The sequence below is a fragment of the Phalacrocorax aristotelis genome, chromosome 5 (assembly GCF_949628215.1).
Source record: "Phalacrocorax aristotelis chromosome 5, bGulAri2.1, whole genome shotgun sequence".
Lineage (NCBI taxonomy): Eukaryota > Metazoa > Chordata > Aves > Suliformes > Phalacrocoracidae > Phalacrocorax > Phalacrocorax aristotelis.
Genome location: NC_134280.1, coordinates 31,106,959 through 31,132,353, shown reverse-complemented (window position 1 = coordinate 31,132,353; position 25,395 = coordinate 31,106,959). Strand labels below are relative to the sequence as shown.

Sequence of the window (25,395 nt, the reverse complement as noted above, 5' to 3'; positions counted from 1 at the left end):
ATTCAGTAACCATCTCTCATACTGTACCAGGCAACTCAATCTGAACAAAAGCAGCTTCTTTTAAAAACAAAGCTGCACATTCTCATCATGTTTTAGCAAAAGTTATGTCCCAAAGCCCCTAGTACTTTACTGATGTAAGTTCTGACTGCAGTAAAAATGTATAAATAAATATTCAATGGATATATTTTAAATTTTCAATGCAAATAACATTCCACACTAAGCTTCAAGTCTTCCATAGCTGAGCTGGTCTGCAACCACCCTTGACAATACTACTTTGCCAGCAGGTTCACTACAAAGCCTTGAAGACCAAATGACCAAAACACAAACCTGAGATAGACATAGAATTCTAAATGACCACATTAAAATATTAACCAAAAAAGTTGATTTGACTCATTATACTATGAAGAGAGCTCTATATTTCAAAACCTAATACATGAAACCTGGGGTTGAAAACCCTGTCTGTCCGTTTATTTCTGTAATTCTTTTACTTCTCTTTTCACTGTAGTCCAGTCATATTAACAACTTCTTGTTACTGCAGGAAAGAAGTTTCATATTTATGTCAGTCATTAGGTAAGAAAATAGTTGTCTAAACTAGAAAATTACTCTGATCATGGAAGTATTGGTACCTTAATTATGCACTCTTACAGAAGATACTATTTTCATGTGAACCCCATGCTCTTAATTCTTAACCAGTACAAATTTTGACTTTTCAAATCAAATACATTGCATAGCATCTACAAGTAACTCTTGACTAACAGTACATGTAAAAGCCAAGTCAAATAAGTGAGAACACACATGAAGTTGTGCATATTTTAATTACAGACCTCTGAATAAACATTAATACTCTTTATAAAAAAAAAAACTGCAGGAAATTCCAGGCAGCTTAACTGCTAGTATTTGCAAGCTTCTCTTGAAACAATAGGGCTGTGCACTCCCTCTGTAAAAATGAACTTGGATACTAATAACAAAGTCAGTATAAATTGATTTAAACAGACATGTGTTCCAGTGGGGTTACTTTGCTGCTGTCTCTTTCTGTGGAAAAAAATTAAAATTACTTATTTCTAAACACTGGTCCAGCTTCTGTACTGACAGCTTTTAAGAAGAAAATTAAATACAGTTTTGTATGTTAAAAAGCTCCAAGTCTTTACTGTTAGAACTAGTGCTTTTCAACAGCTACAGTATTTTCAAACAAAAGCCATTAAGAGGCAGCGTGACTTCTAGGAATTCTTAGAACAACCAGAAATAGTTGAAACTAGTCCCTGGATTATGTGTGCCGAAAGGTTTGCTGCAGTTTTAAGCAGTAACTGTGATACTTTCTATTAAGGAATAATGCAAAATAAGAAATATCAGTTAACAAAAAAAGAAAAAGTATAATCATAATCTTATTAAGGAGGTTTCAACTACCTGTGACTGAGTTCTTGGAAACAACTGTTGTTCTATTGAAAAAATCTGAAGTTTCTGCGTACAGTTGTTAGTGTTTTCAAAACCTGAGCTCATGATCTGTATTCTTAAGCTTCAAGTTGCCAAGACTTTCTAGTCCAAGCTGACTTAGTTCTAAGCAAAATAATTATTCTTTTCTTTTTGTGGGGGGCACATGTTTACTCACACCAATGATGTGTATTACCAGCATATGAACTAGACCTGAACTTGGACTTGAAATTTTTAAGTATCGTACATTTAGGCTCAATGTGAGGTATTTGCAAAGGGGCTTATAAAACTTTTAGACATTTGTAAAATCTCATGGCCACTGAAACAAATCTATAGCTGGGTTACTTTTGCAGTATTTGTGAAAAACAATATAAGTTGTGTTTGCTGCCACCTTTCTTGTGCTAGCATTTAACACTACATAAAATAATGAAATAACTGTAACAATAGAAAAACTTACGTTAACATTATCTGAATATATGCTCAGTGCTGTTGAGTTTCTTATTTTGATCTGATACCACAGCAGTGTGTGAATGACTGAATGGATCAACACAGGAAGAAGTGTGATTTACTCAGAATGAACTCGATCTGCTATATGAACTACTCATTTTTAGAGAGACTCAATGCAATAAATAGTCTGTGAAGAGATAACAGTTTCGTCCACTTGGTGCTATTAAGGAACAAAAGTAAATACTAAAAAAAAAACCAACCTGAGTTTTACCATGCCTCTCTCTTTTCCCCATCCCCCTCCTTCTCCTCAAGTTATGAAAGCAGTTTCTAGCCTAGGTGATGGGTGTAATAATGGGAAAGCATTTGAAAACCATCGTTCTGACTGTATCTCACACAAGACCTAGGCAGGTGACTTTACGTACCCTCTTTAATGCTAGTAAGTAGCTTTGCTGAAGTATATTAGGTTGTCTAATAAATATCTAAAACAACTAAGCTAGCTGTAATGACCTGTCTGGATGACGGTCATCCCTATCCTGTATGAATGAAGCAAAACTACTAAAATTCAGAGATACCGCACAAAACATCCAGTGAGACAGCCCTCAAAAGACTTTGGGTAAGAACCATACTATGAAATGAAGCTATTTGATGTAACAGAACAATAAAGACTTAAGGATTTAAAAAAAGCAAGCACTGAAAAATTGAGGTGGGCTACCAATAATCATCTAGCAGAATAACATTTGGTGTTTAACATAATTAAACCCATCCAGAAACTTGAGATAGGATGAAGGAAAGAATATTAGGTTTAAACAGGTTCCTGTGGAAACCACCACCATTCCCAAATTAAAAGAACTGATTCTACTCCATAAATTAGTTACATAAATATATGTTACTTATCCAAAAGTCCCATGAAGTTCCTGCAAAATGCCCAAAAAAGGCCATAAGAAATCAGCTGCAATTGAGTGGTGGTTTTATTTTTAGATATGATTACAAAATATGCTGTTACTACTGGATTTGTGGGTAAATCCAGATTCATGGAATCTGTATTTGCCCTATCATGAAATTCAGCTGCAGTAGAGGATACCACTAATATAGACTGAATCTTCCCTAACAGTCTGAACAGGGCTTTCAAAGCTTAGATTATGGCAAAACACATTAACACACTAGTAATAAAGTAGTAAGTAAAGGACTATTACATCAAAAATTCCTAGGAAAGAATGCAGTGAACCTTCAGATTGGCTGCTTTTGCTCATTGTAGGTATAATACTATTGTTAATGTTGATTAACTACATTAGAAAACATCTACTTGAAAATTTTTTTTTTTAATACTACAGATTTTTTTTCCTTTCCCACACTTTCACATTTCTGAAATACAAGAGATTCTTGTTATTCTGCTAGCAGAAACACATTTTCCATCAAGGTAATTTTTTTCTTGCACTGGTCTGGTCTCTTTGCCGAATCCATTAGCCTATTGCATCAATTAGTTACAATTCTGATTAAGATTGCACAGTGTGCAACACCTTATTTTGTAAATTACTAGAGCCAGAAAAGCTATGTAACACCAACAAATTGCTTAAAGTGAAAGACACAATAAAGCTATTGCAAGAACATTATCATCATCATCAATAATAATAATCACTACTACTACTTTTTTTTTTTTTTTATCACAACCTGGGAACGTTATCTTCCCAATTGAGCTTCCTTGTAAGATTTTCCTTGCCTGCTCATTCTTCTTTGGAAGGACATTCTGGAATCACTTGCCATTTTGGGATGTCACAATTTCCAGTAATAAATCTTGGAGAATTTCACAGAGTTCACCCTTTTCTCAGGATTGATTGGCATTTGGTCTCCTTGAATGTTTTGATTCTCCAACTTCAAGCTGGTAGTATTTTCTGTAACTTTACTAACAGAGGAATCCAGCAATGCGATGTAAGAATTTACAAACTGTACTCTGGAGGTCTCTTTACCTGACCTACAAATATGGGGAACCAGTATAGGGTCTTGCAGAATACAGTGGCTGACTCATTCGCCTGGAGCTCCTCCTAAAAAATTTACAGCAGTCTCTGTTGCTTACATCCATGTTTGTCTTGTCTTTGCTTGCATAATGCTGAAGGTACATTAAGCTACTTTGATCCTTGAAAAATTTTTAAAGGATGGCAGCCAACATCAAGGAGATTACATTTTTTCTAGATTTTATCAATAAAACAGAATATCAAGAATTCACATTCAGTGACAATGTACGTCTGCCCAAACATATTGGCCTTAAAATACTTTATCTAGAACCTACTGCCCTCTATCTGTCCCCTTCTTGGTATATCTCATAACTTACTAATTAGGTTTGTTGTTAGTAGTAGTAATAGTAGTAAATGTAATGTACTAGCACACAGTAAGGATAGGAAATACATTATTAACAGATTTTACAGGATTCCTGTGAAGCCATTAGACTATTTATAACAGCTACACACTCACAAGAGGAGGAATGAGTTAGCACATTTTGATCAAGGATCTCAGTCACCACTTCCCATAACTTTAGGAACTCTTTTATCCACCTAATCAACCTAACTCTGGAATGTAAAGGGAAGATGAGCAACTCTAACATGATAGTTTAGAGCAGAAAGCAAACAGTGTCATATGGATGAAAATTATAGGGAAAATCTACAGGAGCATCAACTAAACAATTTGTCCTGAACAAGACTGCTATCTCATCCCTTCAAAAGTATAATCTATGATGTTTACAACAAGGAGAGGGGAAAAAAGGCTAATTGCACCAGCCATGTAGAAGCAATATTTAAATCAAGAAAAAAATTGCAAACTATGGTTAGCAACAACATCTAAGCAGCAGTAACAGTCACAAAACAAAAAGAATGAAAGACGCACTCACAATTCAAGTGACATGGTATAGTCCAAAACCTTCAGCATGTTTTCAGACAAGTTCACCTTTGCTGGTGGAATTTGTTGATACACATATTTGAGGTAGCTGTTGTTCTGGAGTAGCTGATGGAGCCATCAAAGATTTGTTGAACGATTCATTTGGCTTGTTGTCGTGCTTTTTTCTGCTCTGTTTTCTGCTTTCAGTTTTCCTTATTATGGTTGGACACAGATGATTTTGAATCCTTGGACCCCACAGCCCATAAAGCTGAAAGAGCTAGTTCTGCATACTTTTAATATTTTTTCTTTACATCACTAGATTTCCTCAAACTAGTTTGTTTTTTCCTCTTAGTTTGTGTACAAATTAATATTTGACCCAGATGTTGGTGGCATGGCACAGCACAGTTCTTAGGAGCCTTATTACATCACTTGTCTTTTGACTTCCAGTCAGGATTTCTTGATAACTTCTTTTTCCTCATGCTTGGCTTGTAAAAAGACACATTTTGGGCAATTTGCTGGAAAGGAGAGCCATGGCCTTGAATAACAGCATCACAAGTGTTTAAAATGGAAGATTTTACTGTTTCAGATACTTCTTCTTGCTCTTTTATCATGAGACTTTAACAATTTCAAAAACTTATTGACTGCTATTTCTTTTTTTGCCCTTTCTTTTTTCAGAAGTGGTTGTTTGGTTTTTCTTGTGTGTGTGTGTTTTTCTGGGTTTTGGGGTGGGGTTTTTGTTTGTGTTTTTTTCCCCCCAGGTACATTAAACTTTGTTTTTCACTGTGTAGGTTAATTACTACATCTATCAGTGGATGTGGAAATTTATCCACAAGATCTTGCTGGTTTTTTTTTCTTGCCTCTGTATCATTATGTGTTTGAGGCCTGTCTGTATCCATCCAAAAAGCCGTGCTCTCTTCCATTCTACTGAGTACAGTACAGGAAATCAGTACAGGAAACTGCCTTAGCTAGGGAAGACTCTACAGCTTATTAAGTTTGAAGGAAAGATTACATAAATTTAAGACAAATAGTTCTGTTTATGTGTAGGAACATATGGGAACTTTTTCTTTTTGACTGGGTTTACCTGTTTCGATTTCAGCTACTACACAGGCATGCATTGGCTGCCACTGCCAAGTAAGGGGAGTGGAACAGGCAGAGGAATACAGCTCTGTTCCCACTCATGTCTTTTCATTCCCAGGTGAGGCAGGGATGGAAACTAGTCTACTAAACAGGTGGGCCCCGCCGCCTCCTCCACGGTAAGCCTGACATGGCAGTCCCGCCACCGCCCCCAACTGCCAGTACGGGCTGCGCGCGCCCCCTGCCGGTGTGGCGCGAGAGGGCGGCGGGCAATGGCTCCGGGCTGAGGTGGAAGCGGGGGCACGAAATAGGCGTGATCGGTATGTAAAGGGAGCGGGAAGGGTACGACGACACACCACCTGTTCCCGATCAGGGTAAAAAAACATCCCCAAAAGCCCTTGTCCGACCAGCGGCAGCCGGCTGGTTTCATGCACCGGGAAATGGGCCTCGCCCAGCTGGAAGCTCTCCTCCCGTCCCTCCGTGAGGAGAGCGAGCGCAGCCGCGGAGGTCCATAGGGCATTAGTAACGCCCAGGAAAAAAAGAGACTTTATCTAAGTGTATCGACTTGCAGACCAATCTCAAGCGCAGCTGCACTGAGGAATACAACAGTATCTTTCACACCACTATGAGGAAAAAGGAAGAGAAAGGAAAGGCTTAGCAATAAAGACATACCTGATTATTTACTCTATTCTCCCAAAGCCTTCAGTAATTTAAATTAATTCTGCTGCAAATACTCAAATGAATAATTCTGATCTAACCATTACCCTCCTGAAGTTTGCCTTAGCAATACAAAAAAAAACCCAAAACCACTTACTTTTCAAATTAAAAGACACTTAACTTTTCAAATTAATGCCACCTGGCTTCATGTAGAGAAAGCCAAGTTGAGAGAATAACGCTGAAAAGAACAAACAACTGGAATTAAACCCAATTTTAAATGACTGCCTTTTAAGAAGCAAAGTAAGTACAATTTAGCTTAGAAGGGACTCTGGAGGCCCATCTGGTCCAACCCTTGCTCAGGCTGCACAGGGCTCTGTCCACCCAAGTCCAGAGCAGCCCCAGGGATGGAGCTCCCACAGTCCCTCTGGGCCCCACATCCCAAATTGTGTCAAAACTCCTGCGGCAGCTAACAGTTTTCCTGATGCTGCCTGCAACTGTTTCTGCTCATCCTGTCACTGTGCAGCTTGAAAAGAATCTGACTCTCCTCTTGTTTGTAACCACCCATTAAGTGGTTAAAGGCAGCAATCAGATTGCCCACTTAATATTCTTTTTAGGATAAATAAACCCCATTAACTGATTAAATACACTTCACTTGCTAGCTTTCAGGACTCTACAGTACCATTTCTGATTGCACAAATGACCAGTAGAGCAGCAGAAATCTGACTGAGAGAAAGCAAAGCCACTATTTACAACACTACCACAACTAAAGAAAAAATGTTCTCCCATAGTCACCTGGTTCAGAGCTTGTATACTATACATAATAAACAGACTAATCACTTGGAAACAGGACAAAGCAGTACAATAATTTCTAACTAGTTTAGAGTAGTTGTTTAATTGTTCCATATATGTAAACCCAAGAAATTGGCACTAACATCTTTAATTTTCTCATTAACACAAAAATACTGCATTAAAAGCAATGGTATGGAAACACACAAAGGCATTTCAGTTAAGGCTTCTACAGATATTGCATGTTCTGTAATCAAACATCTATTTTGTAAACTTGTTCTAAAACTTTCCCAGTAACTAAACAAAAAAAGCTCAGTTCAACTCATATTACATTGTGAGGCTTAATGGAATGAAAAGTACTTTGTAAAATAGATAATTAACCATCAAATTGTTTATTAAGTGTGATTTCAAATGGCAGACCTCAAACCTCATGAATTCAAGTATGTAAACACTTAGACTCTCCCAAAAACATAGACTGGAAAGGCAAGTCTGGTTTGAAATACTGATCCCATGAAGTTCATTAACTTAACCTCTGCTCAACCATCTGAACAAACTACTGTATTTGACAGTGAGAACAAATCTGACTATGGCTAGCATCACTATGTCCAACGGATACTTGGAAGGCCAGTTCCTAGTAATAATATCAGCAACCAAGCAATGATGTTACTCAAGATTTTCCTGTACTGATCTGATGCCTTAGCACTGTTGTGCCTGAGCTCCATACTTGATGGGCAACATTATACTTCGTAGCATTTTAAGACGAGAGAAATGTCAAACAGCAAAGAGAAGCCATTATTAATCTCATCTTCAAGAGCTCAACAATTCTATAAATCAAACGCACTGCATCTGGAGAAAGTGTGGTGGCAACTCACATGGGAACACTACATCGTGCCTCATCCCCCATCTCCTACAGTCAAATTAAGACAAGAACCTCTGTACAATGGAGTGCCAGCTGTAACTTAGCTCTACAGTGCAAAAAAGCATACACAAGAACCATTACAATTTACAGAAAAGGTTATCAGCTCCTTCCCACAACAAAGTGAATGCCCTAGACCACAGCCAACAGCTGTGGAAAGTCTTCCAATTCTGGTAGAACTTTTTTTTTCCCTCCAAGATTACCACAACATTTAAAAAATGTCATGAACACTTAATTTTTGAATTACTTAAACTTGTGGAATAAGCATAACAGAACTCAAGTCCTCAACAGGGCGGCAGCAGCCCTAGTTATTCATGATCCCATCCTTGTTTTAAAGCAACTCAGGCAACAGCAGAGAAAGTTACTCTCTCTTTAACATCCATCCCGCTTTAAGTCGTATTTCACTACCAGAAAGTACAGTAAGTCTCCAGTGAACTTTCTTTGACAACCGCACAACTGTCACAGCCACACTTAGACACACACATTTAAAAAAAAAAGATGCAAAATCAATACATAGTAAATATCATACACAAATAGTTTTGGGGCTTTAGTTGACACTTCCTTGAGAAATGGATTTCAAACTAGCTCTTGTCTATATCTGCTAAGGAGACTGTTTCACCCTGCAAGACATCTGTATTTATTCACATCTGGAATGCTTTCATTTTGCTACTTTAATATAATAGAAAAAGAATGTTGGTTTCATAATCAAAAAACACTAGTACTACTACATCACTATGTAGCAGGTGGGTTGCTATAGGGTTTTTGCTTTGCTTTAGTAAGCATTTTCTTTTAATTTTAGGATGAGGTTTCCCATTCCATCCTAACACAAAACAACACGAATCCTTTTCGGGGAAATCATTCTTCATCAACATAGGCAGAAGTAGGAACATTTTTAACATCTGTGAAGCCCAGGTTTCTTTAGAAAGAGCAGTGAATAACACTACTGCTCTTGCTGTAAAAGATAAGAAGTCAGAACACTATTCCTGCGAATGACGTTGTAATAGTTATGCATCCTGACTGTCGAGAAATTACAGGACGTACATATGTCCTGTTGGCAACCCAAAAACACCCTGCTTGATTAAAAGATATATTTAGGTATTCATTAGCTGACCAAACTGTTGCAACATTAAAACTTCTCTTTCTTGTGTCTACATTAACTTGAAAGAACTTGTTACCATCAAGATCTTTGTCAAGAGTAAATGAAGATGAAGAGAAATAAAGTGTGTTCTTTTAAGGAATTATCAAACAAAATCCCTGACAATCCAATTCCTTATTCTAGCAAATACTTTTTAGACAACTAAACCCAGATTATTTTACACTTGCTAACTGTGTCATTTGTATGTTTGCTAACTCTGTTTTGTTATCATCTTCCTTAGACTGCTTTCTTCATAAGATTAGTTTTCATCTCTAGAGAATATTTAGGCAAATCAGGTAAGCCAACTGCCATCAACATCAGTAACAAAAGCAGGTTGTTCTACAGCAGTCAAAAAAGCACTGAATAGCTGATCTTCTCCATCCATCTAGTTTATTTGGCTATATAGGTAGCAATGTTTGCAAAACCACCTTGACTTTATGCACTAATCTACTTTGTAAAATAAAAAGCGAAAGTATAAAAGTGCTCAATCACATTTGGAAAGTGTAGCATACATAAAAAGATCAAAATAAAATATATACAATACAAAAATACTTTTTTTTCCTTAAGAAAGTTATAATACATGGCTATAATACACAACATGTTGAGCCATCAGTCACAGCTACAATATTTGCAGATGATTGTTCCATGCTATGGCTGGACTCTGGGTATGATATCTCCCTGGGCAAATTCCTCAATTTCAGCATGAAACATCAGTTCTAAAAGAGAAAGAAAAGAATTACTTATCTTCTAAAAGGTCCACTTGAATATTATTTCGTTATTCCTGAAAAGTGCTCCAGCATTTCCCCAAGCCTCCTGCTTTTCATAGTATCAACACTGTATCAACAACTTAGCAACATCAAGGACCACCACTGTCCTGAGAAAACTATTGTTGTCCTCCAAAACTAACAGAATTAGCGATGATGCTAGAAGCTGATCAGATGCAGTATCATCCTGCATTCAACCTGGACACTCAAACAGAAATCTGAAAGTACATTGAGGGGTCTAGTGGAAAGTGACCCTGCCCATGGCAGAGGCATTGGAACTAGATGATCTTTCAGGACCCTTCCAACCCAAACCATTCTGTGATTCTGTGATTGTTAAAGTTTTGAGAGTGTCAGACTCAGGAAGGAAGATTTCTGTTTACAGTCCCCTTCCCTTCATTTATGGATATATCTGCTCTATGTATCACAGCATAAGAGAGCAACACTGGAACCTGGGATAGAAAGAATCATGGGTGATACTGTTCATAGCTAGCCGTCACCACGGCTGCTCAGGCACGGGAGACAGCCTAAGGTCAGCAGTGAAGTGCTCCTTGCAGAGAAATTTGGCTAGGCACACTAAGCAGCTGATAAGGTAGCCCTTGTGGAGCTTTAGGCTGCTTCTTGTATCGAAGTTCTCTTATGTATCTATACTGCATCCTCAACATAAGCGTACTTTCAGTCTTGTTAACAGCACATTCAGCATATAGACCAGGCTCTGTTTGCCAACAACTTGTCAACTCAGTGAAGTTACACAATCTGTACACGCAACAATGTGGTTTATCCACTCAAGTTTGATGTTCACATGGTTTTGCTACCTCATCCTTAGTAGACTAAACTTTCTCTAATATTTGGGATAAGTCCTAACAGAATTTCTCTTTTGAAATTTCTGAAGCGGGTTTTCTAATCTTAGTAGGCACATGTAAATATCAGAAAAGCTCATCAAAACCCAAGTTAAATCCCGCCCCTGGCTTCCCTGAATAAGTCTTTATTATTTAAAAAATGTCTTTTAAATGCAATTTAAGCATCTATTATGCATTTTACTTTCAAAGATTGTAAAGGCTGCCACCTAATTTTTTTTAACTCATTGAGTTATTAGAAATAAGCAGAGTAAGTGGGGCCAGCTGAAACACAGAAATCTGTACATTAAAATTCTAAAGGAATCTGAAGAAGCATGTTGAATCTTCTTCAGTCTCCCAAACACAAATCTGTGCTTCGATTCATGATGCTCTTTGGATACCTGTTGACTTGTAAGTTGAAACTTATGATTTTTATGTACAGCATAGCTTTAAGCCACAGGCTGCATGCACGTGATAGGAAAGCTGCGTTATGATACACCTTCTGGATCCGAGTTGGAACAACAAAAGGAAGAAGGACTCATCTCTAGCAAAGCTGCTTCTAAGAAAAGAGGATGACTTGCTTGCCCCCTCCTCCAGCCTGGACCAATGCAAGCAGTCCTTGTTTGAAATCCTGACTTTGAATCCTTGTTTGAAATCTGAAATCTGACTTTTCAAAGGTTGGGGGTTATCAAAACCACTGCAGTGTTCTATTGAAAATAATACTGAACTGCAAATGCATTCAGCATTTGCAAAAGGAACATTAATAACATTAGGGAAATTCTCTAAAACACAAACAGAATAAATATAATTCAAATGTTCAAAATGCTGTTAAAATACAAATTTTTCCCTTCAATGAAGAAAAGACACATGCTGTCTCATGTTTCAAAATTTATGTTGCTTCAACCAGGAGAAACAAGGCTTTTCTTTCCTTTTTAAATGACAATTTTCTATTTACAAGGCCAAACACAGAAACCAGCATCCTAAGAAGCACTTGCTTTGGAAAGTTCCTAGGAGATGCTTGTTTTTCCTTAGCCACAACATTTCTCAGGAGTGGTCTTCAACACTGAATGCACAGCACAGCAGATAAAAGCCTGAACAAATAACACCTTGCCTATTAACGTTTCCTACCTTCACTGTGGTCTAGCTCTGGTCGATAAGACAAGAAGATCCAACTTGCCCCAACTAGAATAGACATTACCAGATTCACCACAATCCATGGCTGAACAATTTCTTCCTCTGTACCTGCCGTCCTGGGAAAATCACATCAACCAATCAGTCAGGGGTTCACTGGTACATACAGGTTGCAATAATAATTTCAGCAGATAATCATAAAAACAAGCTTGCTAAGCAAGATGTGAACACAGAACTACTTGTACCATTCTGATGGGCTTGGTAAAGAGAGCGGCTACCAAAGACAGTGACTCAGCTAAGAAACTCCATTATCTCATACAGAATGCCCACCTGTAGATTTCAAGAGCAAATTCCTTTTCTTGGCCAAGAGACAGAATATAAAAATTGAAATGCACAGTCAAATTTCACTGTGGTGAAAGACCCTGCACAATGTACCCAGTCAATCTTATTTTTAAGCACTTCCTCATGAGGCAGCAACGCAAGCGAAAATCAAGTCAGTAAAGTCTGTGTACAGATGCTGTGCAGTAGATGAGATAGGGCTTTAAGAAGGTTATGATTTAAGTTAGCTGACACTTTTCTTACTGCTGTAACAGCAGCAGGCTACAGTTTTTTTACTAGAATCTAGGCTTTTTAATAACCAACTCAACAAACATTTATAGAAGCCCTAAAAAAGAGAAAAATATCTAACTGCCCAAACCAGGAAATTTTCATGTAAATGCTTTTGTTCTACAAAGATTCAGGACAAGCTCAGACAAAGGCAGGTTGAGTAACTAAATCCTTCATTAATACTTTCTTATGTATGCTGTATAACCTTTTCAATCCACCAGTTTGACTAAGGTTCCTAAGTGTGGTATGTTATCATTTACAGAAGTGATTTCTTAAGTTTCCTACCAGATGCTGCCATTTTCCGAAGGTGGTGTGTAGAGATTTATTCTGTCACATGTCATCTGCTGGCTTAAGGATAATATAAGGGCAGCAAAGTACACTGGAAGAAATGGAATTAACAATGTCAGATATAAACTCCCAAAATGCTGTCTCATCATGACGTGATAATTATCACTACTTTTTCTCTCCTTTCACTCCACTACCTCCAATGTATCGTTTAATGTCTCCTTTAATTCAGTCTCTCTTCTTCAACATTCCCCTGACCCATCAAAATCTGGTTTGTGCACTTTTGCAGTGGATCAGCTACATCAAAGGTGGCATCTTGTGATTCTGGTTTTTGCTAGGTCTGTGTTCTGTATTCAGAAGTGGGAAAAGAATTATCTCACTAATAGCCCCCTAATGCTACTATTGCAAATGCTTTACAAAACACATAGCAAAGTGTTCATAGCCTTTGAATGGTATTTTCAACTACTTAGCAAGTCACTTACTGCAAAGCAGAAAATAACCAGGGAGGAAGATTTCACTGAAAATAGTATGTAGGGTTTCTCCATGTACTGTCTTTTCTGGACAACTTCCTATCCTCTTCAGAATACTTACAGAAAGAGGCTACTGCTGCTGGGTCTAAGGTAAGAAAGCCCCTCAGTGCAACTGATGCTTTCGCCAAATCAATCCTGATTACAAAAACAAGAGTCATTAACACAGCCCAAGAAGATAATTTTGTTCCTTTAACAGTATTCTATTGTTCTTTTACTTTTTGCAAGATACCTTTTTCTGCCTCTGTTACAGCGCTGTAATACACAACTACATTCCACACACAGGCAGTGATCCTCGTTATGCCAAATCCAAGAAAGATTGAAACTAACAAGGATGTTCCATGGGGTCTGTAGCTTTCATGCTGCAGATCCTTCTGGAATGGGGAGAATGTGGGCAAATCTGTCCCCTCTCTAATCCTTACCATCCATTTCAGTGTCCACACCACTGAGTTATGCTAATGGAAGTGCTCACATAGCTTACACTGGTACAGGAGCAATTAAGAATAACTTGAGCGTCCTACCTGCCACCAGTCAATGAAAAAAAAAAAAAAAGCCACAATTTCTTCCAAAGAACAGACCTCTCCCCTGGCTTACCATGCTTCCGTGGAAACTACCTGTTACTGAAAGAAACAACTATGAATCTACTCTGTTTATGGCCTTTTTTGCTCTTCTTTCTGTCCATTTTTCACACTCTTCTGCTGTAATTAATAGAGAAGCCCTAGCTAAGTCAGGAAAACTGTTTATGCAGTCATGTTGCAAATCTGACTGGGGAATGGAGCCACATGAAAAGTAACCTGATAGAAACATTAGCTGTTCTCCACCATCCCTCTCCCCCCAGAAAAACAACAGGTCAGATCTCCCATCTGGTTCACCTCATGATCACACAAACAGTGCCAGCACATTGAAGCAAGGCTGTAGGCAATGGACAGAAATAAGTAACAAAGGTCTGAATGCACAAGTACACCCTGTATCTGTATAGCCAGCCATGTGTAAAATCATTCTTTTAAGTATATCATATCAAATCATCAACAGCAGATCAAAATGTGCCAGAGGAAGGAGAAAGGGACATATTGCATACAAATTATCTACACCTTTCAAGTACAAACATATTTTACCTGTCAAAGGCTGAGACTGTACTGATAGACAGCAACAAATAGAACAAACTTTGAGCTGGGTATGCTAGTGTTTTATACTGCTGGAGCAGGTTAGAAACCATGGAAAGTTGATTTCCTGCCAAAATGTAGATAACAATGATGTTCCATACAGCATACCCAGCAAGGAAGCCATGGGTAAAGAGTCCAATCACCCTAAATGGAGAAAAGGACACCGAACAAGTTTAACACGAATTAGTGAAGAACTACAGATAGAAAAGGCCTGTGACCTTCCCAAGACCACTGCCCCCGACACTTAACACATGCTCTTAAACTTGTCCCTCCAGTCAGTCTTTTCATCATCTTCCTTGCTAAGAACAAGCTGAAAAGGAGGCGCAAGATTCCAGATAGCACACACCAAAGAAGATGGCTGTCATCTTCCCATTCTGTATCACGTGACCACGTATTAAAAAAAAGTAAAAATTTCTTTGCTATTGTGTCCAAGCTTATGCCCCAGTCCGATATCACTCCTCTCTCTTTTTCACCAACTAGGATTTTTCTGTGAGAATTATCTGTATTCAGGTATTTTCATTCTGGTCATATTACAACTGATGGGTGAATCTCATTTTGCAACATATTTTTTCTGTAGGTCTCTAGCTTTTTTGATATCAGTGTAACCAAAGTGATGACATTAATCAACCAGGGATATTATGGGAACATGGGGTGTACAAATCAGTGTATCTGTTGATCTGTATTTTAGTCCCTAGGTAATCATTAATGTGAACAAAATGATAGACAATGTGCTTCTGTCAGAAAAGGGTGACAAAATGTGGTTTTGTGTAGTGGACTGAGAAAACTGGCCAGGACTGCCAAGATTAAGAGCCAAGTAGGTGAAAGGTAATTCTGGCAGGGGGAGATCGTGACCACTGACTCACGGACCACCAACCCAAGTAATACCACCTACTCAAAAGAGAACAATGAGAAAGGACAACTGAGCCTTCGCAGTAATTTACATATAGAGCGAGCAAGTTTATACCAATCACTAAAAAGAATAATATTGAATATGTATGGATAAAATGAATGCGTATATTTTTGATCTATAAATCATATGGGAAGGGTGTGTAAGGTATGCACGTTAGAAGGAGTGATCCCCTGTGCATCTGGCGCCGTGTATAAAGAATGCCTGCTCTTTAATACTAAATAGGTGTTAAAGAGTTATTTCTGATTTTACCACGTTTTTCGGTAACATCAGGGCAACCTCTTGCTATTAAGATTTTGTCTGAATCTTTGCAATACGACTTCTTTTTTTAAGTTACATTTCACATATGATGCCTATACTAGAAATAGATATTCTTGACAACAAATACCAAAAGCTAAAGGACTGAGAAACTTCATACCTTTTGCATCCTGAACCACCATTTATTAGGAATATCCAAAAGAAATAAAGCTACATGACAATGATAAAGCAAAGGTGCTAACTTTAAGGGAGAAGAAAAAACCCAACCCTAATTTCTGCTTATTTACACTAAAAAGTTTATCTTTCACCTGAAACTTCGGTGCACTGAGAGGGCAACATCTCTGGTAGTCCACGAAGGCTTCACATCCATAAGGACATTGATATTTTCAGTGGTTTTAATCAATTCTGCACGGTCAGCTGCCTGAAAACGCCCTGAAAGGATGAGGAAATTAGTTTGAGAGATTACTGTTACCTTCCATCATCATTTCTACATTAGTAATTATTAGTGTGAAAAAGCCGTAAGCGTCAAAAGTTCCATTGGAAAATTTTTTCTCCACACTTCCTTCGCTTTGTCAGGCCACATTCATATCAGGATGTCTCTGCTGCTGTGATGCACCAGGCTATGGATTTAAGAATGTGCAAAGTACTTTGGGTAATTACTCAGTATTCCCTGGTTAAAAAAAATAAAAATTTAAAAAAAAAAAAAAAACCAACACACCCCACCCCCCAAAACTCCAAAAACTCAGTTAGGTACTATCAAACAGCCTTTTTCATCCACACTGCAGAATTCAAAAATTCAACCAAACGCGCCAGCATGGCAACACTAACATTCATGACTGAAAAATCATAACGTACATTTATTTCCAAATAATTTTTGTACTGGAAAACTTCTTTTTCTTTAATTCTTCACAATAGTGCAGTACTTGGCTTTTAAAAGCAATATTGCTTCCTTTAGTTGCAAGAATGTCCTTACATTACTTAAATCACAAGATGTACTTACGATTTTTTTCAACAAACACTTTGCTAACAGGCTGGCTAATTCCAGTGGGAGCAGCAAACACAGGCTGCTGATCTGGGCTCTTTCTGTGCTCATCTTCAATGATGTCCTCCTCCTCCACTTCCAGCTCACTGGCACAGTGCGTTTCGGCTGGCCGAGGTTTCCTGTCCGCGCAGAACATACAACGGGGCAGAGAAAGAACAAGAAGTGAAATGTAAAAGCTGAAGGCTCCTGTGAATATTTAACATATCTAACTTGACCGGTAAGAACCAATCACGCTACTGGCCTGTACAATATTACCTGCATTTATAATTATAAGGACTACAGTTCTCATATTGTTAGTTAACTAAAACAATAAATCTAATCCTTGATTTTGGGGTCTCTCTATTTAAATTCCTTCTTGTGTCAAAACAATAAGGTAGGAAGAAAATAATATCAAGAGATTAACAATTAGAAAAAATATGCAAACTAAATACAAGGCCAAGAAAGTGGATGCTTTTGGTAGAAAGGTGACTAAAATGATTTAAAGGCATGGTTCTTGGAGAAAAGGCAAATTAAAGGATGAGAGAGAAGTTTCTCATAATATTAAGAAAAAGATAATGGGAATGAAAGAAAGCAGTTACACGTTCTAATTTTCTCATGCACATGACTGAAGTATTAGGCTTATGTAAATGTATTCAGAACTGTAATGCATCTAGGTACGCATAAAACAAACAAGTGAAGAAAGCTACATCTTAACCCTGGAAAGAACTGCACACATACTATTTATTGCACAGGCTGAATGGTATTGCAGGCTTCAAGTTTTTACACCTTTGTAATGTGACAATGTAAAACGCTACTCAGCCACATTCACGATCACAGTTATTCCGAATTCTAAGCTATGCTAGTTTTGTCTCACTTCGTTCTTCTTCTCTGTTTGCGGATCACTGCTTCTTCAGCTTCAGGAACATCCATGCCATTTCCATTCTGAAATAAGGGTGCAACATTGTGCTGGGTAAAAGAGGTCTCAGAATCTGAAGATTTAAAATAAACCAAGTGAAAGTTTCACAGCTTTCATTAAAATAGTTATTATATTAAAACAGTGGCAAAAAAGTGATGCTCTTCTGAGCTTTGAGTGATACAAAGGATCTAATTTTTCACTTCCAAAACTGTATTGCCATCATTTGCATGAGGTTCGTACCCTATGGGATCTGAAACCAGAAACTGAAACTCTAAGCTACCATTCATTCACAGATTACTTTCAGCTGTTTTAAGTACAAAAGCACATGATTTGAAATGTTTTAATGCCAAAATACAAGTTGGCCAATCATATTTCTGTGAAACCAAGTTTTATTCAGTGCTCTTTCCAGCCTAGAACTGTTTCACATACCAGTTGATATTTTCTTCTTCTTGCGTTTCCTCTGAGGAGGGACGTCATGAGGTTCAGGAGTTAGGGGCTCACTGCTTTCAGACTGCCGACGAACAGCTGCTTGGACGATGCCATCTGAAAAGCAGATGAAAAGATCCAGCAACCTTAATTCAAAGCTGCTGAGAAACGAGCAAGAAAAAGCTGCTGTTTGCTACATTGTGCAGAATGTCTGTATTTGCCCAGCTTACAGCTGAGATTAAAACATATTGGCTAGAAAATACGAGTTGGGAAACAAATGTGATAAGTAAGAACATACAAGGTGATAACTAACAACCTTCCTTCTACCCTGACAACTTCATGCCCAGAAGGAAATTTAAGTATCCAAGAAGCAGCGCAATTCTCATTTGGGCATACAACAGAGGACTGACTGAAAGGAATCCACCACAGGGAAGAACTGTACCTCTATATTTTTCCTTTCTACATACAAAGATTACAATGCAATGGACAAGAAAAATTAACAGTTCGTTAACAAGTTGATTCACACAAATACATGCGAAGGCAAAATAGTGTAATATCAAAGGGAAATTTAAATGCTAAACAAACACCACAATAAAGGAGGAGCAGAATAAAACAACACTGAAGGATGTTTACTCCAGTCTGAGGGGTGAATTACTACACTTTGGAAGAACTGCATTTCCATGAGAAGTTAACATGAATTCATCAAATATTCTAGCAGCAGTAGCATCAATTTGTGTGATTACAAGTACAAAGACAAAACTATTTCTCCATTTTAGAGACTATTTCTCAATTTTAGAGCTTTTTATAGCTCTTTCAAGTACTGAAGTTTTTATGACAACTGAATCTGTCTTTGTTTTTGCTTCAAGCACAGGTTTTACCACCTTTTTTAGAAAGGTTTTCTGTGCTAAAATGCAAAATTAACCAGTGAAGTAATGCCAAAGCCCAGGTGTACTTTACATCGTCATTCAACTCACTACAAACAACAGTGAACAAAACTCAATCCTTGGGAAACTCTGCTAGCAACAGCTCTGCTTGTTGCATTTAAAGGTGTTTCCATGAGCCCTCAGTTGTACACTCTTTTAAGCAAACAAAGGAGGTTTACTCATCAAAGCACCACACAGCAACCAGATTCTGTCAACACATTCTGCTTTATCAAAATAGACCAGACTTGTAAACTTGCTTAAAACAATATGTTTGTTCTGCAGATCCACTTCTTGTAAAAATACAAAGCTCTGGTGTTGGTCATATTTTAGGCTCTTAACTCTTTGATGGTTATGAGTTTATTAACTTGTGACTTTATTTGGCCAAGGACTGAAATCGAGCCAATTTGTTCAATATTTTATCTTAGCTCATTCAAAAATTCAAACACTTAATACATTCAACATAACAATGAGCAACAGTATCAAGACATGATGTATTAGCAGTGCTGGGAATGCATCTAGGGAGAAAGAGCAAAGGATGGAACAAGTTACTTCCATTAGCATTACAGACTTGTTCTAAAATGTCACCACTTTGGGAAAAAGACTGCAGTTTTTCAGTACAAAATTGATTGCAATAAATTAGATGAGAACACTATTCAAAAATAGAGTACAAGACTGAAAACTGTGTATCTACAGTGCAGGTCTCACCCAGGATTACAAACACAGTTACCAGTCTTGGCAGGATCTTACCTAACGGAGTCTTTCCTTTGGGCTTCCTTTTTTTGGGACGACTGAGTGGAATTTCATCTGCAGAACATAAAACAGAAGTATAGGTGCACAGCATGGAGAAACCTCCAACTCCCTTTTTTAACAGCCAGTCTTGCTAGTTAAGAAAGGGATTCCTTTTTACAAGTGAAGACATCCTCCACCTTTTACAGATAAGATTACAATTCACCAATTCACACAAGCAGGCGGAGTACAGAAGATGGCAGGAAAACAAGATAGGAAATCTGTCTTAAGTGCAACAGAGGCTAAATATGCACATGCATGCGTGTTAAGTGAAAAACTGAAATACTCTGAATAATGCTCTGAAGAATAAACTTGCTTAGAGCACAGTGACAATGGCCCTATTTACATTGATTCGACATGGAAATAACAAACAGTAAAGAGAACAAAGAAAAACAACTGACAGTTCTAGCAATAACAGTGCAGGTATCCATGCAGTTTAAATAATCAACCTGCATTTACAAAAAGCACAAGGCCCTATCTATAAAGAGAAAATGAAGTGACACCAAAAGGAACTACCAATGTTTGTAATTCTCTTCAATGCCAGAATAACTCACCTTGGTTTCCACTTCACATTTAAGGAGAAAAGGTGTTGAAGAGCAATATAAAAGGAACAAAAATGAGAAGAAAGTTAGTTTTGAATCACTTACAATTCACAACAGTGAAATTCACACTGCTGCTTTTGTGATTGATTTCCTTTTCCCCATTCCTGATTCTCTTTATCAGCAGTTGTCTACAACAGGGTTAAGGGTACGAAGCAATTGTCAAGACTCAATACTTTGTTAGTGACTGCACAGTTTCTTGATTGGCTAGCTGTGGATCAGATTAAAAGCTTTAATCACCTGGCTAATTAAAACGTGTCTTACTGCCTGATATGTAACAAACCAATGGAAGTTATGAAACATCTGAGCACATACATTACTAAAAACCCATTACCATTATGTCATCAATCTCAAACATCGCATTTGCTTCTAGATACTTTGAAGGAATGCTGATGTACAATGTCATAAAAACTAATTGCCTTTCCTTCCACACTGCTCACTAGGGCACTGAAAAAAGTGCCCAAATTTCACCCTATATTACGTCAAACTGGTGTACACCTATGCTCTTACTCAAGAATATCTAGTCTAATTTCAGAAATTCCTGTTCTGAAAGATTTGGGATTCAAATGCACTAAAGAACAGGAAACAAACAATGAGGGAAGGAAGAAGAGATTGAAAACAGGGACACCCATAAAACTAAAGTAAATGTAGCTATTTGTCTAAAACTTTTTAAAGGGTTTACTTCTCAGACTATTAAAACTGAGGTAATGTAGTAAAATTTCTTGGCCTCTGTAAAACTTTAAAATGCTTTGCATTCCTGGTAAGGGGTTCTGGGACAATAAATTACCAAGAAAAGCAAATATATTTAAAGCTGTTCTGACTACTCTGATGTTTATGAAACATATTTCTCTTAATTTCATTACTTTTAAGAACGCTGCAGTACAGAACCATGAGCAATTCCATGGAACAAATGGATCTTACCTTGGCACTGGAGGGAGGGCACGAGGTGGGCACTGAAAGACAAGACAGGGACAAAAGTCAACTTCTGTAAGTCTGAAATCATCTCTTTTCTGAGCACCTGTTAAACCCCTTCACAGAAACAGCTATTTCCAGGTATGGTCAGAACATGCTAAGTATGTCTTGCTTCATATGCCTCAACTAGCGAGAGACTCCTGATGGAAATGTTACATAAAAGTGCTCATCACAACACAGGATGATATGCTTTTGCCAGAGTTCTGCTAGGCACTGCATTAGGGTCTTGTACCTAACAGCTGTGTGCAAGGCCCAGCTTGGTTTCAACTTCACTTGAATAATTTTGACTTTTTATATAAGGTACTGCTTTCCTTGGAAAGCTTATCAGTCATTCTATTTAAATATCAAAATACTGCAATAATTTATGCATTCAATATACACACACAGTATATAGCGTGAGCTGAGTATTGTCTGTTAATGAAGTTGTAAACTCAGAACAATATTAAGTAAAAGCAATAAAAATAAGCTTATGAAAAATACTTTAAAATATGATAAAACATTAATTTTCATATAATCTTGAAAATATTTACCAGCAGATCAAACACAACTAAAATCTAAAAGTAAGTATCTCCCATTAACAATCTGAAGCTGAGCTCTTGTACTTTTTCTTGTCTAGAAAAAGGAAGGCAGTTTACTTTCAGATTTTGTATTATATCATTATATTGAAAGAGTATACAAGAATAAATATTTCCCACTCTCCAAAAATTCAGTTGATATGAGAAATAAGAAAGGCTGTAAGACTGGTAAGGCTCAAAGATCCACAAACTTACCACTTGTTTCTTTCCCATATCATTTGAAGCTGTTCCCTGAAAGAGGCACTGTGAACAGTTCTCCACTCCCTCACACTGAACCTCAGCTAATTCCGAACTAAAAATAGGCTTCTAGCAGCCAGGATTAGCTGGATGTGAACCTTCCTGCCCCTGGGTTAGGGCCCAGTACTACTCCAGTTTGCAATAATGGCAGTTTGTTCCATGGCAGCAAACGTTACTTGCACTGAAAAACTGTAACTCCATATGCTGGCACAGGCTCCAGCGAGCAAGTCGTACTTAGTTTGGTTTACCCAAAACAAATGAGAGACCTCGTGCAAGGAAGGGTTTCCAGGATTAGGCCTCCAATCTCTCACCTGGATTTTGGCCATGCTGAAGGCTGACAGCAGGTGCCATTTACACAGGTAGAAAACAGCACACCCCGAGCAGCATCCAGCAAACTGGTCAGGACTGGTCACACCATACAGGTGCACCATGAGGTAGGGAAAATATTGATAAAGGTCAGTGCTCATTGCTTTTATTGGTTCCTACATTCCTGTAGCAGTAATTATTAAATGTTTAGGATAGTTTTATTTTTAAAAAGTACAATCTTTAAAAAAGCCTTAAAAATGAGGAAAAAACCCGCTTTTATACGGTATTCACTGCCTGTGCAGTAGTACATCTGTGTTCTGCAGTACCTCCCTATTTTGTTACCTTCTACGAAACAACTGAAAAGCAAATTAATTTCTATATCGTTTACCCCTTGCACAAAGGAAATGGCACGCAAGCAGGCAGTGGTGAATACTCATCTGTCCCACCTGTATGAAAGTCCCCAACTCTGCCACGCAAATACGAGCTCTGCTCTATTAGTTTCCAGTTTCTCAGAGTCTGAAGGAGCAGCTCACTCCAAACTCCACAGAAAGGGGGAGCTTGGGCACATGCTTCCATGGACGTTTCACTTCCGAGTGCTGATATAGCCACAGAGCCCCTGAAGCCGAGAGACTCCCACAAATGAGGCAGCCGCTACCTCAGTGAAACCGTGTTCATGCATGTGAGCCAGGACACAGGACGGTGGGATGCACCTGGGAACGCTCACGCAGGGGGAGAAAAAACCGAACTTCCCGAACACCTGGGAGCCCATTCAGGGATGCAGAGCAGGAAGTGCTTCGCTTGTAAGAGCGGCTTGTATGAAAGGGCAGCAGGCAGACGTATTCACTGCCCTAGCGGGGTGAGCCAGGCTGCCGCTGCCGGACCTGGGAGGCGGTACCGAAGAGGCAGCTAGGCACAAGCTCGAAGGCTTAGAAACGTTTAACTAGTCTTTACAGATTTAGAGCTTTGCATACTTTTTTTTTTTTGAGACATATATATGGATGAAAACATGAAAACAATGAGGAACTACTTGCGCCCCCAGCAAAAGATGAACCGAAGCGCGCGACCCCGCGGGCGGCGGCATCGGCGGCAGGGCGGCCCGCTCCCGCGTCGCGCTTCAGCTCCGTCCCCCAGCAGCAGCAGCTGCCGCCGCTGACAGCCCCGGTGCAGCTCTCCAGCAACAGTGCCCAGGGCGGACCGAGCTCTCGCAGCCCGGTTGCAGTCCCGCGGGGCCGGCGCCGCCCCGGTCACAGGCACTCCGCCGCCCCACCCCCCGCCCGAGGCGCCCCCACCCGCCCAGCAGCGCAGCGCAGCTCCCTCACCCCGCCGGGGCCCGCCCGCGGCTCCGCCATGCCGCTCCCGCCGCCGCCGGTCTCCCGGGCCCCGCGGGGAGGAGCCAGCCCTTGCTTCCGCCCCGCGCCGAGGCTGCTCCCCCCAGCGCCGGGCAGGGCCGGCCTCCCGCCGCCCACCCGCGATCGTGGCTGCCTCAGCAGGGCCAGCCCGTCGCGGCGGGCGGTGCGGGGCCGGCTGCTGCCGCGGGCGGGCATCCGCCCCCCTCGGCTGCGGGCGAGCGCTGTCGGATGCACAGTAGGGGGAAAATGGGGTTTCTCGAGCCTCCTGTGGCTTGTAGCCTCGGACACAATTTGCAAAGTGAAGTTACACACAGTAAATGGAGAGGAGAAAAAAAAAGTAGAAAATAAATGCAATAAAATTTTGTTCTAGCACAAATGGACACAAGAAGCAAATGCAACTTTAATGAGAGCATCTTTCTTTTCCAATAATGAAGCAGATACGTCTGTAAGCAAACACATGAAAAATAGGCCAGGAGAAAGAGGAGAAAAAGGCTGGACTAGGCAGCAGAAGCAGGGAGCTGGTAATGAACCAGCAGCGAAGAGCTGACACCAGCCTCACCCTCCATCTGTACTTACCCCACACCAGTGACATGTTGGGGCTTTCTCCAGTTTTACTTCTAAACAAGGAATACTAGGCCTGACTCTAGAACAAGCTGCAATATTTGGCTTTGAATAACCTCTTTCTGGACTGTTTTAATTGCTTTTGTTGAGTTTCCTCCAAGGTGAGGTAGGCCAACAGAATAATCAGCTGTGTTCCTCAGGGGGGAAGACAGCTGTAAGGCAAGGCGAAGAGAGTGAGGAACATGTTTGCAGCAAGCACTGTGGGTTCATTCACCCCATGTGCAAAATGCCAACCTACACACAGAGCAGAGGTATTTTATTCAAGTCATATTTGTGCAAAGATTGGTGCTAGGTGGTAACCCAGAAAGCTAGCACCCTGCGCCGAGAAACTACAAGGCATTTATAGAGTTAAATGTGTCAATCACAGCTAATATTCACACACCTCAGCTAGTAATTGGTTAATTTCTTTCTCACTTCGATGTAAAAGTACAGCTCACTTTTAATTTACCACACATGCTCACAGATTAAGGGATTTACTTGGGGGGGGGAGTGGTGGCTGTTCCTGGCCCATGCGCCTGATTTTTAGTGTTATAACAAGGATAGTTCCCCTACTGGGCACTTTGTTTTAGTTCTTACCTACATCCCAATTAGTTGCTGTCCTTGACCATACATTTTATCACCCCAGTCTCAGCAGCTTCTGAGACAAGTTGTTTGCTTTGATCAATCTCTCAGCTCTCCTCAAGGATATAGTCATGAAACAAGTGCTTCTTTATCTCTCAGTTTCCATCTCTGGCCCTCCACTTCTGTTTTGCCATTGTTACATCTTTAGCAGACAGTTCCAAAAATTCCATTTCTTAGGGATATCAGATACCATAGAGCAAACCAATAGGAAAAGGGGCTTCAGACTTTATTTTCGTCTTTGGTAAATCCATGTTCTGGCCG

General features: G+C 39.3%; 1 protein-coding gene across 2 annotated transcripts; it reads right to left on the bottom strand.

Annotated features, from left to right (window-relative positions):
* Positions 1–796: 796 nt before the first annotated feature.
* TMEM237 (transmembrane protein 237) lies at positions 797–24,044 on the bottom strand. 2 transcript variants are annotated; one of them, XM_075093788.1, is made up of 13 exons: positions 23,863–24,044; positions 21,375–21,406; positions 20,409–20,419; positions 19,816–19,872; positions 18,149–18,262; positions 17,678–17,792; positions 16,783–16,943; positions 16,091–16,214; positions 14,570–14,761; positions 13,519–13,592; positions 12,928–13,021; positions 12,034–12,155; positions 797–10,024 (listed from the first exon to the last, which is right to left on the bottom strand). In XM_075093788.1, the coding sequence occupies exons 1-13, from the start codon at positions 23,890–23,892 to the stop codon at positions 9,957–9,959; spliced, it is 1,194 nt and encodes a 397-aa protein (XP_074949889.1). In that variant the 5' UTR covers positions 23,893–24,044; the 3' UTR covers positions 797–9,956. The 2 variants fall into 2 exon arrangements, with proteins under 2 accessions (XP_074949889.1, XP_074949890.1); XM_075093789.1 differs by lacking the exon at positions 23,863–24,044 and adding an exon at positions 22,549–22,626.
* Positions 24,045–25,395: the final 1,351 nt, after the last annotated feature.